Below are 20,532 nucleotides of genomic sequence, written 5' to 3' on the forward strand. Positions count from 1 at the left end.
TTTTCCTCAATAGAAATAATCATTTAATTTCTTTGTAAGAATGCATATATTGTTGTGTCTGCCATTTCGTGGTGATCGTTTTTTTGTGTAGGCTGTCTTCTTTGGTGCAGGCAATTACATCAGTTAACAGACATATGATTCACCGTCGTCATGCAATCCGATATTACCCTTCTAATGCTGGTAGTTGCTTTTTGAGTAGGCTGTTCCCGGGTGTATGTTACATTAGCAGACACGTGTTTCATCATCACTGTTACACAATACGTTCTCTCCTAACTGGTAAACACAGCGCTTCATTCTGAAAAAAAATCAGGACAGCGCCCAAACACACACACAAAACCTGTCCATAAGCACTCTTGTTCTCTTCTACAAGTCCTACAAGTTCTACAAGTAATATCTTCATTGTTGACACTGAACAGTAAAGAGTGATTAACGCTCTCCATACACATGATACACGACTTCAAGTCAATGCTGCTGATGCGACCCATTCAACTAGCACACAGGTAGATAAAAGGTAAATCGGAACAAACCCAGAAACGTCCTCAAAAGGAAAGTACCGGGCTTGTCCTTATACCGTCAGATCATTTGACATAAATTATGCACACAGCAGCAATGACAGAAGAAATGTGCAAACACAAATTTGTTTTTTTGGTTTTTTTTTATATTTTTTTAATTCAAGACTGGCACAGCCTTTTACTCATTTACTCTCCTAACCTCATTGTTCTTTCATATCGTTAGTAGTAGTAGTAGTAGTAGTAGTAGTAGTGACATGTACACACAGCAGCAATGACAGAAGAAATGAGCAGACACAAATTAGCTTTTCATTCAAGACTGCCACAGCCTTTTACTCATTTACTCTCCTAACCTCATTGTTCATATCGTTTATTATTAATAGTAGTAGTAGTAGTAGTAGTAGTAGTGTTATTGTTATTATTAATACAGACTGTACTCAAGTTGTTTTTCATATCACATGTTATTACCGATGTGTGAGGTAAGTGTGTTGGTGTGTGCTGTAGTCGTGTTATTGTTATCATTATCACAGACTGTAGTTGTTTTTCATCCTCTATGTTATTACCGATGTGTGAGGGAGGTGTGTTGGTGGTGTTCCGTGGCAGGTGACCCCACGGTGTTCGGCAACCTGCCGGCCCCTGAAGCTGCCGAGGACGCTGTGGTGCAGTCCCTCAAGGCCAGGAAGTTCAACGGTTATGGGCCCTCCACCGGTCAGTGTCTGTCTGTCTGTCTGTCTGTCTGTCACTGTCTGTCTGCCTGTCTGTCACTGTTTGCCTGTCTGTCTGTCTGCCTGTCTGTCTGTCTGTCTGTCTGTCACTGTTTGTCTGCCTGCCTGCCTGTCTGTCTGTCTGTCTGTCACTGTTTGTCTGCCTGCCTGCCTGCCTGTCTGTCTGTCTGTCTGTCTGTCACTGTTTGTCTGCCTGCCTGCCTGTCTGTCTGTCTGTCTGTCACTGTTTGTCTGCCTGCCTGCCTGTCTGTCTGTCTGTCTGTCACTGTTTGTCTGTCTGCCTGCCTGCCTGCCTGCCTGTCTGTCTGTCTGTCTGTCTGTCACTGTTTGTCTGCCTGCCTGCCTGTCTGTCTGTCTGTCTGTCACTGTTTGTCTGCCTGCCTGCCTGTCTGTCTGTCTGTCTGTCACTGTTTGTCTGTCTGCCTGCCTGCCTGCCTGTCTGTCTGTCTGTCTGTCACTGTTTGTCTGTCTGCCTGCCTGCCTGCCTGTCTGTCTGTCTGTCTGTCACTGTTTGTCTGTCTGCCTGCCTGCCTGCCTGTCTGTCTGTCTGTCTGTCACTGTTTGTCTGCCTGCCTGCCTGTCTGTCTGTCTGTCTGTCACTGTTTGTCTGCCTGCCTGCCTGTCTGTCTGCCTGTCTGTCTGTCTGTCTGTCACTGTTTGTCTGCCTGCCTGCCTGTCTGTCTGTCTGTCACTGTTTGTCTGCCTGCCTGCCTGTCTGTCTTTCTGTCTGTTTGTTTGTCTGTCAGTTGTCAGTCTGCCTAACTGCCCGCTTGTCTGTCGGCTTGTCAGTCTGTCTGTCTGTCTGTCTGACTGTCTGTTGTCTGTCACTGTTTGTCTACCTGCTTGTCTGTCTGTCTGTCTGACTGTCTTCCTGCCTGCCTGTTTGTCTGTCTGTTTGTCTGTCTGTCTGTCAGTTTGTCTGTCTGTCTGTTTTCTTTACATGTCCTTGCAGTCACATTACATATGCACAAAGACGGTCTCAGTCTGCTCTATCTGCTGAGGGTGGATGGAGTGGAAGAAGGGGAGGGGGACGGATGTGTGTGTGTGTGTGTGTGTGTGTGTGTGTGTGTGTGTGTGTGTGTGTGTGTTGTTGTTGTTGTTGTTGTTGTGTTGTTGTTGCTTGCCCAAAACAACCGTATGTTCACCGTTCTCCTGTGGCAACTGGAGTAAATCATGCTGACTGACACTTGACCGACTGTTTCACCAGCTCCCCCTTCTCTCTCTCTCTCTCTCTTGTTCTGTCTGTCTGTCTCTCCCTCTCTTTCTCCCTCTCTCTCCCTCTCCCTCTCTCCCACACTCTGTCTCTCTGTCTCCGTCTGTCTGTGTCTCTATCCGAGGCTCTGAGTGTCTGTTTACCAATGTCAACGTGCTGACATTAACACACTTTCACAGACGTGCACAGTACAACCTGTCGCGTAAACTCTCTCTCACACACACACACACACACACACACACACACACACACACGCATGCACGCATACACACACGCGCGCGCGCGCGCACTCACACACACACACACACACACACACACACACACACTACCACCACCACTGCAGGGATACAGAGGCAGACAGACAGACCGAGAAAGAGAAGCCACAACAGCAGCTGTGAGTGCTCAGTGTAAAGTGGACTGTATCGCCTGTCCAAAGCCATAGCCAGACACTGAGGACTGAGAGCAAGTTACATCATGTGAGTGACGAACAACAAGGGATCGACCCCCAGGTGTGTGTCTGGCGAGCTCGTTGGGCTTGTCAGTCGCAGTGACACAGGTCACCTTGACACCTTGGCACAAGACAACACCGCCTTGGTTTTCCCATCCGGGTGTGTGTGTGTGTGTGTGTCGGGGGAATGGGGAGGATTCGGTGGCGAGGGGCGGTGGGGGGGGGGCGGGGGGGCGAGGGGGTGTGGGAGGGTGTGTGTGTGTGGGCGGGGGGCCGGGGGTAACGGGGTGGTGGTGAAGAGGTGTCAGGTCTCTTGTGTCAAATTCTGTACACTCTTTCGTCATTTAGTCTCCCCCTCTCTCTCTCTCTCTCACACACACACACACACACACACACACACACACACACACACACACACACACACTTGTTATCACGTACAGTGAAAAGACGCAAGCGCACATTTTCAAACCGCCGCCATCAGATTGAAATCTCGAGTGGCTAGTTAATGTTGCCGTTCCCGATTAATCATGTGTTATCATTAACGATTATCATTATGATTAATCATGAGAAAAAAGAATGTTTAAAATAAAAAAACGGAATTTTCGCCGATGTCATGGTATCACAGTACACATTCATATGTAATCATATTAGTTTCTGATAACAAGTGATAGTTCGCTAACTTTAATCACCTAATCTTGAATTCTTTCCCAAGAAGACCTGATATCATAATGATTATTGTTATGATTAATCATGAGAAAAAGAATGTTTAAAATTTAAAAAAATTAAAAACTGGAATTGTCGCCGCAGATGTATCACAATGCACATTCATGTGTAATCATATTAGGTTCTGATAAGAAGTGATTGTTCGCTAAGTGTAATCACCTAACCTTGAATTCTCTTTCCCAAGAAGACCTATCAATGCCTAGTGATGCAAAGTAGATCACTGGTCGGTGCAAGATATTGATCCGAATAACTTCAGCGTGAAGATTGAGCTGATTTGACCTGATCCGTCTGCTTTTGAAAACTATTTCGTCGGAGAAAATTGGCGTGGACGGTGACCGTTGATTAAAAAAAAAATTTTTTTTTAAAAAAGGAGAAAAAAAAAGAATTACGATGAAGCGATATGATACGATATGATAGGTACGATACGATACGATAATAGGTACGATACGATGCGATATGATATGATTCGTACGATACGATATTACATGATATGATAGGTACGATACGATGCCGGCGATATGATATGACGGGCGCAATAGCCGTGTGGTTAAAGCGTTGGACTTTCAATCTGAGGGTCCCGGGTTCGAATCACGGTAACGGCGCCTGGTGGGTAAAGGGTGGAGATTTTTCCGATCTCCCAGGTCAACATATGTGCAGACCTGCTAGTGCCTGAACCCCCTTCGTGTGTATAAGCACGCAGAAGATCAAATACGCACGTTAAAGATCCTCAGTAACCCATGTCAGCGATCGGTGGGTTATGGAGACACGAAAATACCCAGCATGCATGAACCACGACAGAGTCATCGGCAAGTCGATGTTGGTCGTGTAACGGAAAGAAGAAGAAGATGATTGGTACGATACGATATTACACAGTGATATGATAGGTATGATACCGGCGGAGACCACTTTGCTGCAGTATGGTTGCTTAGTTGTTCGGCGAGGGCGGATGTGGTGTGTGTGTGTGTGTGTGTGTGTGTGTGTCCGTGTCTGCGCACATAGTCATGAGCTGAAGGGAAGAAATGGAAGACGACAATGTGTGTGCATGTCATTGTACATGCTTAAAGAAAACTAACGTGATAGGCCTACTGATGTCGATGATGGTACTGATGATGACAAACGATCAATTCCGGAAGGTACCAAATGGGAAACTGCATCAATGGACTGTGTCAGAATAATAACGTGATGATTGTGGACACTCTACGGATGACGATGTGTGCACTTGCACTTTCGTTTTTCTTTAAAGCAACAGCGTTACTTCCCCTAGTCATACTCCAAGGCAGTGGTGCTGCCCCGTTACAACTGCGAGTCGCACGAGCACTGAGAGATGTTTAGTCTCTGACGGTCTTCATGCACATTCCTGGACAGGAACACCCGGGGTTTTCCCCCAACAAAGTGAGTTACCGAGCTTGAAAACGGGAAAGAAAGTTACTGACTCCCACTGCCCACCCCAAACAGAGAATAGCGGCAAGTTTTTATTATGTGGGGGAGGGGTGGGGGATAAAAGCGGTCCAACACGAAAACGCAGGTCGTAAATTAAAGAGTGAAAGTGGAAACTGCAGCTCACGAACGCGGACGCAGCTCAGATCGGAAAGTCCGGTTGTATGCCGACGAGCCAAGAAAACACGACTGGGAAAGTCAAGTGATAACGGCTACACACCACTGGTACTGGTTGTAAATCTTTTATTTTTATTTTGCAGGGTATGACAAGTCTCGCCAAGCAGTTGCAGAATATGTGTCCTCTCCAACTGCGCAAGTTGAGGCGAAGGTAACGAGTAGAGCATTATGGCTGAGAGAGAGAGGAATTTGTGATTGATAGTTATTTTATATGTGAGCACAGGTACATGCACTTTTGTTTTACATAAGTCATGAGTCATTCAATTTCTAAAAGAAAAATGCATGCGCACATGCATACGTTTGTGTGTGTGTGTGTGCATTGTGTACATACATGTTAACATTTCATCTTGATGTCCCAGAGCAAAAGGGTAGGGAAAGCATGGAAATGCCCTTTTATTATATCATTGTAAGTAAGTATATTATCATTATTATTACCATTATGGATATTTCTACAGCAAACATTTCTGTACATTGGAAAAACATCTACTTTATCAATGGAATTTGACTTGAGCAGACCATAATACTTCTTCAGGACTGCTGTGATTGCACACTTGTGGACCTGTCTGCATTGAGTGCATGAACCGTGCAGGAGTCCGAATAGAACAGTGGTCTTCACTCACTAAGTGCATGAACCCTGCAGGGGTCAGAATAGAGCAGTGGTCTTCACTCACTAAGTGCATGAACCCTGCAGGGGTCAGAATAGGCCAGTGGTCTGCACTCACTAAGTGCATGAACCCTGCAGGGGTCAGAATAGAGCAATGGTATTCACTCACTAAGTGCATGAACCTTGCAGGGGTCAGAATAGAACAGTGGTCTTCACTCACTAAGTGCATGAACCCTGCAGGGGTCAGAATAGAGCAGTGGTCTTCACTCACTAAGTGCATGAACCCTGCAGGAGTCAGAATAGAGCAGTGGACTTCACTCACTAAGTGGATGAACCCTGCAGGGGTCAGAATAGAGCAATGGTCTGCACTCACTAAGTGGATGAACCCTGCAGGGGTCAGAATAGAGCAATGGTCTGCACTCACTAAGTGCATGAACCCTGCAGGGGTCAGAATAGGCCAGTGGTCTGCACTCACTAAGTGCATGAACCCTGCAGGGGTCAGAATAGAGCAATGGTCTTCACTCACTAAGTGCATGAACCCTGCAGGGGTCAGAATAGATCAGTGGTCTGCACTCACTAAGTGCATGAACCCTGCAGGGGTCAGAATAGAGCAATGGTCTTCACTCACTAAGTGCATGAACCCTGCAGGGGTCAGAATAGAGCAATGGTCTGCACTCACTAAGTGCATGAACCCTGCAGGGGTCAGAATAGGGCAGTGGTCTGCACTCACTAAGTGCATGAACCCTGCAGGGGTCAGAATAGAGCAGTGGTCTTCACTCACTAAGTGCATGAACCCTGCAGGGGTCAGAATAGAGCAGTGGTCTTCACTCACTAAGTGCATGAACCCTGCAGGGGTCAGAATAGGGCAGTGGTCTTCACTCACTAAGTGCATGAACCCTGCAGGGGTCAGAATAGAGCAGTGGTCTGCACTCACTAAGTGTATGAACCGTGCAGGGGTCAGAATAGGGCAGTGGTCTGCACTCACTAAGTGCATGAACCCTGCAGGGGTCAGAATAGAGCAATGGTCTTCACTCACTAAGTGCATGAACCCTGCAGGGGTCAGAATAGAGCAGTGGTCTTCACTCACTAAGTGCATGAACCGTGCAGATGTCAGAATAGAGCAGTGGTCTGCACTCACTAAGTGTATGAACCCTGCAGGGGTCAGAATAGAACATTGGCACTGTGGTAATACGCCTGACAAGGAAGAAAGTGTCTGTGTGTTCATGTTCCATGCTGGACTGGGATTTCTATTTCCCCCACCACAAAACCTCAAGTGGTGTCAGGAGTGAATGTCTTTGTCATGAGACAGTAAACTGAGATCCTGTGTGTAGCATGCTCCTGGAGAATGTGAAAGAACCCATGTCAATTAAAGGGTCATCCCATACAAAATTCTTTAGAAACACCTTCTTTGATAGTAAAACAAATACACTGAAAGACAGAAAACAAAGATGGCACTGCACCAAAGTGATGTGCTGTCCCCATGGAGAGCAGCCTTTGTACAATACAATTAGGTGTTTTTGTTGTTGTTGTTGTTGTTGTTGTTTTAATATGATATTGGAAGTGATTTTTGAGGAATGCTTAGCTGTGCGTTATGCACGTATATACATGTATTTGTTTGGATAAAGTGACAGACTGCGATGTATTCATGTGAGTTGTCCATGGAATGTCATCACCATTGTCAGTATTCAGAAGCCAGTGACACCCAGCTTTTTCTGTCATCATTGTCAACAACAAAAATAGAGGAAGCTGAGTCCATTTTATTTTATCTCCTGTCTTGTTACAAGCAAGGGCTTTCTTTTTCTTTTTTACCGTTTTTTCATGGTTTGGGTCACACCATTAACACATAGTTTGGATATTAACAGTATTTAGCAGTGAATCAGTCACTGTGTTCTTGTCGGCTTGAGAGAGAGATGGAGATAGGTGTGTTGCAGTAATTTACAGAGGCAATGAAGAGGCTTTTGTGTGACTTCAGTGCCCATATCACACTGAGCATGTGTATGTGTGAGAGTGTGCGTGTCTGTGTGTTTCCTATTTTTTGTTAGGTTAGAGAGAGAGTGAGTGTGTGCAGTGTGTGCAAGCCTGTAACAGTGATACACCAGGTGCAGTGCAAGGTGAAATGAAGGCAGATAATGACAAGGAATATTGTGCATTCCTGACCTCTGCTCGAAACATGAGGACATTTAATTGCTCTTGCTTTAATACACTGTCCTGTTGGTACAATCACCTCGAACAAAGATGGCACGTCGGGGTCCAACAAATCTGAAACTAACCAGAAAGAATTAGAAAGTGCTTAGCGTTTCCTGTGTAACCGCTTGGAAAGTATTGGATTTCCAGCACATTTTATCTCAGCCTATTGTATGTCTGGGGTGGGGTTTCTGTGAAGGATTGTTCGGCCATTAAGTATCAGAGATAAAACATATCACATGACAAGTACAGGGGACTTCAGCATTGTAGAATTTCATAAACTGCCCTCTTGAAGGGCACAACATCTGTTGGCCATTAACTGTCAAAGGAATACAGATAATAAAATGAATGTTACCATTCTAGAAGAAATAACCTTAATTAAGAATATTAAAACTCTGTGTCAAATTTCATCGGTCAGTCACATCGCTGTCTGAGAACCAGCACAAAGTCACACTACAAGTGTTTGCTCATGTGACCTTGAACAGGATGAGAAAGACTTTAATGATTTCAATGAGTGTTACATCTGTTCCATTTGTAGAAAACACCCCCTCCCTCTGTCATCCGTAAGACTACCAGTGTCACATAGAATACTTTCACGAAAAGGAATGTGACCACTTATTTTACCTTTGATGCAAACATTCTGATAAATCTAGTCGTGTTTTTGATGATGATGTTTTCTGAAACCCTTCATGAACCAAGGGGTCACAGCATAATCAAAATCCAGAAGATGGGTGCCGTGACTAATCACTGGATTCTCACCCAAGTTTCTTTTGTTCGATTCCTGTTTTCAGTGCACCTTTGGGGTCAAGGGTGCAGATTTTTCTGATCTCCCAGGTCAACACATGTGCAGACCTGCTAGCACCTGGTCCCACTTTGTGTGTATATGCAAGCAGAAGTTCAAATACCCATCTTTAAGATCCTGTAATCAATGCCAGTGTTCAGTGGGTTATGGTAACAAGAACATATTGAGCATGCACATCCCCCCAAAAAGAGTATGGATGTCTACATGGCGGGTTAAAAACAATCATACACCTTAAAATCCACCTGTACATATGTGTGAACACGGGAGATGCAGCCCATGAACTCAGAAGAGGAAGAAGAAAATAGTGTGAGTGTGTGGTGCATGTTGTTGCAGGACATCATTCTGTGCAGTGGATGTTCAGGGGCACTGGATCTGTGCATCACGGTGCTGGCCAACCCTGGACAGAACATCCTGATGCCCCGACCCGGATTCTCCATCTACAAGACTCTGGCAGAGTCCCTGGGTGTCAAAGTGCGACTGTACAACCTCCTGGTAAGACACGGCTTTGGGCATCCTGTCCAACTTTGTCATTGCCACCTTCTTGGCAGTCAGATCTCATGTAGCATAATTTAACTCTGTAGTCTGGCAGTCGGGTTTGAGGCCTTGTTTTGGCATGTTGTGGTGTCCTGGGAAAGGCACTCTGCTCCAGGTTTCCTCACTCCACCCATGAGTGAATCACTGAATGGGAACCAGACCAGTTTGGGAAGGAGAGGGGGCTGTGCCTTGTCATGCTGAGCCCTGTACACATTGGACATGAACTCACTGCCCTGTGCCTTGTCATGCTGTGCCCTGTACACATTGGACATGAACTCACTGCCCTGTGCCTTGTCATGCTGTGCCCTGTACACATTGGACATGAACTCACTGCCCTGTGCCTTGTCATGCTGTGCCCTGTACACATTGGACATGAACTCACTGCCCTGTGCCTTGTCATGCTGAGCCCTGTACACATTGGACATGAACTCACTGCCCTGTGCCTTGTCATGCTGTGCCCTGTACACATTGGACATGAAGTCACTGCCCTGATGGCCAAGGCTAGGGGACCTTTAACCCTTTTAACTTAATATCCTTTAACCCCTTGTCCGGTGCTGATGAGTTCACTCCACAGTGAAGGCTGTTGTTTCACTGACAGGTCAGGATGTCAGTCACAATTCTTTATTTGAACTACTTCTTCTCTTGGGACTGCATTACCTTTGTTCAGCAAAGTCAGTTACCTCAGTTTACACAAAAGGTATTTGTTGCATGTTAGATTGATGCCACAATGATCTTGTTTCACCAGTCTGTAGTCACAAAAGACTAAGCTGCAAGTGATTTCCCATTGCAGTGGAGAAAACATTAATCACACAGCTGTCATTGCTGTCGGCTCAACTTATGTCCATTTGTGATGTTTAACAGATAAAAGTTCATGTCAGTTTTACTCAGTAGGTGCATTCATTCAATGTAATGGGGTTTTCTGATGCTGTTGTATGATCTTTTATAGGATTTGTTGTTCATTCAGTGGGATGAGAATTTCTGACATCCTGTTGTGTCATTTGCTACACTCCTGCAAATGAAATGAGCACTTCTGATACTGTTGGATGAGTGCAACACCCAAGTGGCTAAAGCATTGAATTTTCAATCTGAGGGCCCTGTATTCCAGTCCTGGTCCTGATGCCTTGTGGGTAAATGGTGGAGATTCTTCAGATCTCCCAGGTCAACAGATGTGCAGACCTGTTAGTGTCTGAACCCTCTTTTTGTGTACATGCATGCAGAAGATCAAATTTGCACATTAAAGATCCTGTAATTCATGTTATATGGTGGGTTGTAAAAACAAGAACATGGCCAGCATGCACACCCACAAAAACGGAGCATGTTTTTCCCCCCGTGCTCTGTTTTCGGGGTTGTGCATGCTGGTTGTCTTCTGCATGCATGTGCAGACAAAGCCTACCTGGCAGGGGAAAATGATGAAGCCTACTCATACAAATAAGTGAACTGGGAGTTGCAGTACATTAATGCAGAACAAGGTAATCTGTTGTACACTGCTCACTCGTTAAATGAAATAAGCATTTCTGATACTCTCTTTTTGCATACAATCTCCGTTCTTCTCCTGCACGCAAGATTCTGTTTTGTTTCAATCTTCCCATTTCACAACAGCATTGTGATTCAGCATGCAGAGAACAAACAAAATGAATTGGTCATACAATACAATGAATACAATGCAATACAATACAGTGCAGTGCAGTGCAAAATGCAGTACAAAAAATACAATGCAGTACCAACACCAGTGTCAGTACCAATACCAGTATTCCTATATTCCTATACACCTGCTTATCTATACCTCCTCCTTCTTCTGCGTTTGTGGGCTGCAACTCCCACATTCACTCACATGTACATGAGTGGGCTTTAACGTGTATGACCGTTTTTACCCCACCATGTAGGCAACCATACTCCGTATACCTATACCTATTCCCATGCCTATTCCTATACTTGTACAAGTCTGCACCCTGTAACAGCCCGACAAGTCCTGGGAGATCGACCTGAAGCACCTGTCCTCTCTGATTGACGACGACACAGCGGCCATCATGGTCAACAACCCGTCCAACCCCTGCGGCAGTGTGTTCAGCCGGGAGCACCTGCAGGCAGTGCTGCACATTGCTGAGGTCAACAAGGTGCCCATCATCGCTGACGAGATCTACGAACACTTTGTGAGTCTGCCAGCTCCGTCCTCCTGAGTGTTGTTGTTGTTGTTGTTGTTGTTGTGCTTGTTTGTTCATATGTATACTGTTGTTGGTGTGGTTGGAGAGTTTGTGTGTTTATGTGTTTGTTGTGAGTGTGTGTATGCGTTGGGGGGGGGGGGGTGTGCGTTAGTGTGTGTGTGGTTGTGTGTATGTGCATGTGCATGTTTATGTGTGTATGATTGCATAGCACAAGTGTGTGTGTGGTTTGTGTGTGTGTGTTTGTGTGTGTGTGTGTGTTTGTGTGTGTGTGTGTGTTCTTTCTTTCATCTCTCTGAATTAGAGCGGGTATGCATGTGAATGACTGATGTGAACCATTTTGTTTGTGTCTCTGCTTAAAATTCAGTGCTGCATAAAAACTTTCATTATCAAGTGGCCCCTTCACGCCAGTGTCAGCTGGGCGTTAGGCAGTGTGATTTGATTTGATCTGACTTAACTGCAGGTGTTTGAAGGCCACACGTACCACCCCATGGCGTCACTGACAACACAGGTGCCCATCCTATCCTGTGGAGGGCTGACAAAGAGGTGGGTCTGTGTGCCTTGCGCGTGTGTTTGTTGTTTGACTTTCACTTTTGTTTTCTTCCTTTTTTGTTTTCATTTTTGGTCAGGTGTACATCACAGCTGTGACTGGTCAGTTGAGTAATCGCTGATGTTGCTTCTGTTTGTTGTAATGCTGTTTGTGTGTGTGTGTGTGTGTGTGTGTGTGTGTGTGTGTGTGTGTGTGTGTGTTTCATTTTTGATATAATTCTGAACACCTTAAAAATTTTTTCAAGAGACAAGACAAAGGAGTGATGTCACACAAACACGTCTTTGTATGTATGAATTTGATTAATTTACACACACACACACACACACACACACACACACACACACATATATATATATATATATATATATATAATTTATACATACACACACACACACACTTACATACTGATAAAGCACACTCAGATGCATAACACACAAGTGCACACACAAGCACACACACACACACACAATCACACACTCTCACACACTCACACACACACACACACACACACACACACACACACACACACACACACACACACACACACACACTATTAATCACCCCAGGACACACAGACTCAACATATGTTGTACTTTTGATTGGCCAGCAGTTGTGACACAAACAGCAAGGTCAGTGTATTGATTTGATCACACATGTCAGCGCTGTTTTTCTGTTTTTTTCTTCTTTTCTTTTTTTCTTCTTTCTTTTTTTTTCCCCCCCTTTCTTTTAATTCTAGCATTCCTTGGGAGGAATTTGGTCAGCATTTGTTGTGGTTGCTTATGGGCAGGTCAAGGACATTGTGAACTTTACAAAAAGATTTATCATAGTATGTATGAGAGAGAGAGTTTGGCACTGATGCTGAGACTTCTTTGTTGTACAGATCACTGATCAGCAGCATGACAACAACAAAACAAACAAACAAAATGTAGATAGAAAAAAAGAGATCAATTACAAAAGCAGCCCTGGTCATTTTCACATAGATCTTATCAAACGTGCAGAGAAAGAAGTCATTGGGATTTTGAAATTATTGTTTGACCTCTGAGAGAGGTGCACAGATCCCATCCATGTTGAATTTGTTGTGGAAATATGGGGTTTTATTGCAAGAAAGTTAGTCTAGCTGAATTGAAACGATCCTTAAATACCACAATCCAAAATCCAAACACTATGTTTGACTGTGAAACAGGCATATACCCATTGCACATTCTGGTTATGTGTTATCAAGATGCCACATCAGATGTCATCACACACACACAAACACACTCACAAACACACACACACACACACACACACACACATTTTCATGCAGATGCACACATAAATACATACATATACATGAATGCATATAACTGCATTCGCATTGTGTGGAAATGATTACTACATTTCTGAACAGTTGTCCATGTTCCAGAGGACAGTTCCAGTAGACCAGCTTGCCTACATGATGCTGGGTGTTGTGTGGTGCGCAGGTTCTACATGATGCTGGGTGTTGTGTGGTGTGCAGGTTCTACATGATGCTGGGTGTTGTGTGGTGTGCAGGTTCTACATGATGCTGGGTGTTGTGTGGTGTGCAGGTTCTACATGATGCTGGGTGTTGTGTGGTGTGCAGGTTCCTCATGATACTGGGTGTTGTGTGGTGTGCAGGTTCCTCATAATACTGGGTGTTGTGTGGTGTGCAGGTTCCTCATGATACTGGGTGTTGTGTGGTGTGCAGGTTCTACATGATACTGGGTGTTGTGTGGTGTGCAGGTTCTACATGATGCTGGGTGTTGTGTGGTGTGCAGGTTCTGCATGATGCTGGGTGTTGTGTGGTGTGCAGGTTCCTCATGATACTGGGTGTTGTGTGGTGTGCAGGTTCCTCATAATACTGGGTGTTGTGTGGTGTGCAGGTTCCTCATGATACTGGGTGTTGTGTGGTGTGCAGGTTCTACATGATGCTGGGTGTTGTGTGGTGTGCAGGTTCTACATGATGCTGGGTGTTGTGTGGTGTGCAGGTTCTACATGATGCTGGGTGTTGTGTGGTGTGCAGGTTCTACATGATGCTGGGTGTTGTGTGGTGTGCAGGTGTTGTGTGGTGTGCAGGTTCTACATGATGCTGGGTGTTGTGTGGTGTGCAGGTGTTGTGTGGTGTGCAGGTTCCTCATGATACTGGGTGTTGTGTGGTGTGCAGGTTCTTCATGATGCTGGGTGTTGTGTGGTGTGCAGGTTCTACATGATGCTGGGTGTTGTGTGGTGTGCAGGTTCTACATGATGCTGGGTGTTGTGTGGTGTGCAGGTTCTTGGTGCCTGGGTGGAGGCTGGGCTGGATTGTTGTGTACGACAGAAACAACATCTTTTCCGAGGTGTGTTGTGATGAGCGTCAGGAAAATTATAATTTCTGTACGTAAAACGACTAGTGGTTGTGTATGACAGAAACGTCTTTTCTTATGTGTGTTGTGATGAGTGTCAGGAAAATTACAGATAATTAATTTCTGTGCACAAAATGACTGGTTGTTGTGTATGACAGAAACATCATCTTTTCTGAGGTATGTTGTGACAAGTTTCAGGAAAACTACAGATAATTTCTGTACACAAAATGACAGGTGGTTTTGTACAAAAGAAACAACATCTTTTCTGAGGTAGTGTCATGACAAGTGTCAGGAAGATTACAGACAATTTCTGTACACAAAATGAATGACAATACAATATACAGTAAATGCCATCTTCTCCAGGACTTGGCACACATCACATGGAAAATGAATTCTAAACACCTTGACATGTTCAGTAATGTATCTTTCAACTTGGGTGATATTAATTAATAATGTATAAGTTGTAAGTCTGTAACATTATATGATAAGAATATATTATCTTTCATACTGAGAAATACGTTGCATCTATAACTTGGTATTACACTGATCTAATAAGTGTTTAAACACTGAATTGTAAGAATGTAAAAAAAAAAAAAAAATTTAAAAATCTTTCGTATTGAGAAAAGCATTTCATCTAAAACTTTTGTGGCATTAAACTAATCTTATAACGGTGTGGCATCAGATTATAAGATTGTAAATTTTTTTGTAGTGAGAAATGTGTCATTTCTAAAACTGCCTGATATTGGACTGATTTTATAACCTTGTGACATTCAGTTACAAGACCAAGATTCCTAATGAACTGTGGGATGAAGCATGACTGTATCTTGTCACCTTTCAGGTGAGATGATAGCCGAGTTTCCATGCACAGGATGTGCTTTGCGCATGTAAAAGAACCCACAGCAACAAAAGAGTTGTCCCTGGCTTGCTTCTGTAGAAAAAAAAATCCTGTTTTATAGGGAAATAAATTGAAAGTAAAATAGATATACTTGCAGACAGAAAAGAAATAAATGCATATTGGTGGTGCTAGCAGCTCTCTGGTGACATGCTAAAATTCACACAGAGAAATCTGTTGTTACACAAAGAGAAACAATAAAATGCAGTGCAATATATAGTAAAGTACAGTGGACTACACTACAGCTTAATACATAACAGTACAAAATTGTTCAAGTACAGTACTATGCAAATCAGTCAAATACAACAGAGAACAACACAATCCAATACACAGCAATAAAATACAACACAGTTCAGTACAATACAGTAACGTCCAATACTGAATACAGTACAGATCAGTGTAGTACAATACAGTAAATAGAACAGACTATGTTTACAACTCAAGAGAGTAAAATACAATACAGTATAACAGAATAGACTGTCTTTATTACCAAGACCACTGGGATCACAAGGAATCTTGCAGGAGGAGTGGGTGGGTGGGGGGTTAGCGCACATAAAAAAAAAGTTAAAAACACGAATCAAAAATCATTCACAAACATTATTTCCAAGACAACACAACAAAACACAATACAGTCAAATACATTTCAGTAGTAGTACAGTCATTGGGCAAGACTCTCCAATAAGCAGGACCTACTTATCTTTCTTACCTTAACAGTGTTTACACTCCCACAAGAAATCTTCACTCTTCCTCTGACTGTTACCTTTTGAAACTTCCTCGTGTCAATACAAGAACCTCTGGTGAACGTTCTTTCTTCTTTTGCTGCTCCTCACATCTGGAACAACCTTCCTCATCATATCTGTGCATCTGATTCTATTTCTGCTTTTCGCTCATCACTAAAGACTCATCTTTTTAAAACCTATCTATAAGTACTCTCAGCTTCCTTTTCTCCAGCACCACCCACGTCAGCTCTCTTTGGATGTATGTAGAATGGGAAAGGGAGAGTGTGAGTGGGGGGAGGGGTTTTTGAGAAAGAGTGGTCATGAATATTTTATGTTACTAGTAATATTTTTCTTTCATGTAAAGCGCCCTGAGCTCTTGGTGAGAAAGGCGCTATATAATTTTCCTTTATTATTATTGTTATTATTATTATAAAATCAAGCCCTAATAGTTAGGTCTCAGCAGTTGCCTTCTCTGCTGTTCTGATGGTCATAGACGGACACGACTGACTGTCATACAACAGCACACTGCAGTGCAACACGTGTCACTGTGTGCAGGTGCGGCAGGGCTTGATGCGACTGTCACAGCGCATCCTGGGCCCCAACACCCTGGTTCAGGCTGCTTTGCCAGACATCTTCGCCAACACCCCTCAGGATTTCTTCCAGAGCACTCTGCAGTACATCAAGGTACACTGTTCCCTTTCTTCCTTCCCTTTGTCTGCCTGGCTGTCTTTCCATCTGTCTTGTCTTTGTCTGCCTGGCTGTTTTTCCATCTGTCTTCCCTATGTCTGTCTGGCTGTCTTTCCATCTGTCTTGTCTTTGTCTGCCTGTCTGTCTTTCCATCTGTCTTCCCTATGTCTGTCTGGCTGTCTTTCCATCTGTCTTGTCTTTGTCTGCCTGGCTGTCTTTCCATCTGTCTTGTCTTTGTCTGCCTGGCTGTCTTTCCATCTGTCTTGTCTTTGTCTGCCTGGCTGTCTTTCCATCTGTCTTGTCTTTGTCTGCCTGGCTGTCTTTCCATCTGTCTTCCCTATGTCTGTCTGGCTGTCTTTCCATCTGTCTTGTCTTTGTCTGTCTGGCTGTCTTTCCATCTGTCTTGTCTTTGTCTGTCTGGCTGTCTTTCCATCTGTCTTCCCTATGTCTGCCTGGCTGTCTTTCCATCTGTCTTCCCTATGTCTGTCTGGCTGTCTTTCCATCTGTCTTCCCTATGTCTGTCTGGCTGTCTTTCCATCTGTCTTGTCTTTGTCTGCCTGTCTGTCTTTCCATCTGTCTTGTCTTTGTCTGCCTGGCTGTCTTTCCATCTGTCTTCCCTATGTCTGTCTGGCTGTCTTTCCATCTGTCTTCCCTATGTCTGTCTGGCTGTCTTTCCATCTGTCTTGTCTTTGTCTGTTTGGCTGTCTTTCCATCTGTCTTCCCTATGTCTGCCTGGCTGTCTTTCCATCTGTCTTCCCTATGTCTGTCTGGCTGTCTTTCCATCTGTCTTCCCTATGTCTGTCTGGCTGTCTTTCCATCTGTCTTGTCTTTGTCTGGCTGTCTTTCCATCTCTTGTCTTTGTCTGCCTGTCTGTCTTTCCATCTGTCTTGTCTTTGTCTGCCTGGCTGTCTTTCCATCTGTCTTCCCTATGTCTGCCTGGCTGTCTTTCCATCTGTCTTCCCTATGTCTGTCTGGCTGTCTTTCCATCTGTCTTGTCTTTGTCTGCCTGGCTGTCTTTCCATCTGTCTTGTCTTTGCCTGGCTGTCTTTCCATCTGTCTTGTCTTTGTCTGTCTGGCTGTCTTTCCATCTGTCTTGTCTTTGTCTGCCTGGCTGTCTTTCCATCTGTCTTGTCTTTGCCTGGCTGTCTTTCCATCTGTCTTGTCTTTGTCTGTCTGGCTGTCTTTCCATCTGTCTTGTCTTTGTCTGTCTGGCTGTCTTTCCATCTGTCTTGTCTTTGTCTGCCTGGCTGTCTTTCCATCTGTCTTGTCTTTGTCTGTCTGGCTGTCTTTCCATCTGTCTTCCCTATGTCTGTCTGGCTGTCTTTCCATCTGTCTTGTCTTTGTCTGCCTGGCTGTCTTTCCATCTGTCTTCCCTATGTCTGTCTGGCTGTCTTTCCATCTGTCTTCCCTATGTCTGTCTGGCTGTCTTTCCATCTGTCTTCCCTATGTCTGTCTGGCTGTCTTTCCATCTGCCTTGTCTTTGTCTGCCTGGCTGTCTTTCCATCTGTCTTCCCTATGTCTGCCTGGCTGTCTTTCCATCTGTCTTCCCTATGTCTGTCTGGCTGTCTTTCCATCTGTCTTGTCTTTGTCTGTCTGGCTGTCTTTCCATCTGTCTTCCCTATGTCTGTCTTTCCATCTGTCTTCCCTATGTCTGTCTGGCTGTCTTTCCATCTGTCTTCCCTATGTCTGTCTGGCTGTCTTTCCATCTGCCTTGTCTTTGTCTGTCTGGCTGTCTTTCCATCTGTCTTGTCTTTGTCTGCCTGGCTGTCTTTCCATCTGTCTTCCCTATGTCTGCCTGGCTGTCTTTCCATCTGTCTTCCCTATGTCTGTCTGGCTGTCTTTCCATCTGTCTTGTCTTTGTCTGCCTGGCTGTCTTTCCATCTGTCTTGTCTTTGCCTGGCTGTCTTTCCATCTGTCTTGTCTTTGTCTGTCTGGCTGTCTTTCCATCTGTCTTGTCTTTGTCTGCCTGGCTGTCTTTCCATCTGTCTTGTCTTTGCCTGGCTGTCTTTCCATCTGTCTTGTCTTTGTCTGTCTGGCTGTCTTTCCATCTGTCTTGTCTTTGTCTGCCTGGCTGTCTTTCCATCTGTCTTGTCTTTGTCTGCCTGGCTGTCTTTCCATCTGTCTTGTCTTTGTCTGTCTGGCTGTCTTTCCATCTGTCTTCCCTATGTCTGTCTGGCTGTCTTTCCATCTGTCTTGTCTTTGTCTGCCTGGCTGTCTTTCCATCTGTCTTCCCTATGTCTGTCTGGCTGTCTTTCCATCTGTCTTCCCTATGTCTGTCTGGCTGTCTTTCCATCTGTCTTCCCTATGTCTGTCTGGCTGTCTTTCCATCTGCCTTGTCTTTGTCTGCCTGGCTGTCTTTCCATCTGTCTTCCCTATGTCTGCCTGGCTGTCTTTCCATCTGTCTTCCCTATGTCTGTCTGGCTGTCTTTCCATCTGTCTTGTCTTTGTCTGTCTGGCTGTCTTTCCATCTGTCTTCCCTATGTCTGTCTGGCTGTCTTTCCATCTGTCTTCCCTATGTCTGTCTGGCTGTCTTTCCATCTGTCTTCCCTATGTCTGTCTGGCTGTCTTTCCATCTGCCTTGTCTTTGTCTGTCTGGCTGTCTTTCCATCTGTCTTGTCTTTGTCTGCCTGGCTGTCTTTCCATCTGTCTTCCCTATGTCTGCCTGGCTGTCTTTCCATCTGTCTTCCCTATGTCTGTCTGGCTGTCTTTCCATCTGTCTTGTCTTTGTCTGCCTGGCTGTCTTCCCTATGTCTGCCTGGCTGTCTTTCCATCTGTCTTCCCTATGTCTGTCTGGCTGTCTTTCCATCTGTCTTGTCTTTGTCTGCCTGGCTGTCTTTCCATCTGTCTTCCCTATGTCTGCCTGGCTGTCTTTCCATCTGTCTTCCCTATGTCTGCCTGGCTGTCTTTCCATCTGTCTTGTCTTTGTCTGCCTGGCTGTCTTTCCATCTGTCTTGTCTTTGCCTGGCTGTCTTTCCATCTGTCTTGTCTTTGCCTGGCTGTCTTTCCATCTGTCTTGTCTTTGTCTGGCTGTCTTTCCATCTCTTGTCTTTGTCTGCCTGGCTGTCTTTCCATCTGTCTTGTCTTTGTCTGCCTGGCTGTCTTTCCATCTGTCTTCCCTATGTCTGCCTGGCTGTCTTTCCATCTGTCTTGTCTTTGTCTGCCTGGCTGTCTTTCCATCTGTCTTGTCTTTGTCTGCCTGGCTGTCTTTCCATCTGTCTTGTCTTTGTCTGCCTGGCTGTCTTTCCATCTGTCTTGTCTTTGTCTGCCTGGCTGTCTTTCCATCTGTCTTGTCTTTGTCTGCCTGGCTGTCTTTCCATCTGTCTTCCCTATGTCTGCCTGGCTGTCTTTCCATCTGTCTTGTCTTTGTCTGCCTGGCTGTCTTTCCATCTGTCTTGTCTTTGTCTGCCTGGCTGTCTTTCCATCTGTCTTCCCTATGTCTGCCTGGCTGTCTTTCCATCTGTCTTGTCTTTGTCTGCCTGGCTGTCTTTCCTTCTGTCTTTGTCTGCCTGGCTGTCTTTCCATCTGTCTTGTCTTTGTCTGCCTGGCTGTCTTTCCATCTGTCTTGTCTGGCTGGCTGGCTGGTTGTCTTTCCATCTGTTTGGTCTGTCTGTCTTTCTTTCCATCTGTCTTGTCTCTGTCTGCCTGGCTGTCTTTCCATCTGTCTTGTCTTTGTCTGCCTGGCTGTCTTTCCATCTGTCTTGTCTGGCTGGCTGTCTTTCCGTCTGTTTGGTCTGTCTGTCTGTCTTTCCATCTGTCTTGTCTCTGTCTGCCTGGCTGTCTTTCCATCTGTCTTGTCTTTGTCTCAGTTTCAAGGTGTCCAAGCATGT

General features: G+C 44.8%; 1 protein-coding gene across 1 annotated transcript in view; it reads left to right on the top strand.

Annotated features, from left to right (window-relative positions):
* Positions 1-20,532, top strand: part of LOC143285468 (tyrosine aminotransferase-like) — a 46,459-nt gene that overhangs the window by 20,065 nt on the left and 5,862 nt on the right. The window contains exons 3-9 of the mRNA XM_076592772.1: positions 1,113-1,217; positions 5,316-5,383; positions 9,156-9,314; positions 11,315-11,506; positions 11,979-12,061; positions 14,335-14,401; positions 16,574-16,702. Of these exons, the coding sequence (XP_076448887.1) occupies positions 1,113-1,217; positions 5,316-5,383; positions 9,156-9,314; positions 11,315-11,506; positions 11,979-12,061; positions 14,335-14,401; positions 16,574-16,702 (803 nt within the window). The remainder of the gene's footprint in view (positions 1-1,112; positions 1,218-5,315; positions 5,384-9,155; positions 9,315-11,314; positions 11,507-11,978; positions 12,062-14,334; positions 14,402-16,573; positions 16,703-20,532) is intronic.

The sequence above is a fragment of the Babylonia areolata genome, chromosome 9 (assembly GCF_041734735.1).
Source record: "Babylonia areolata isolate BAREFJ2019XMU chromosome 9, ASM4173473v1, whole genome shotgun sequence".
NCBI classification, from domain to species: Eukaryota; Metazoa; Mollusca; class Gastropoda; order Neogastropoda; family Buccinidae; genus Babylonia; species Babylonia areolata.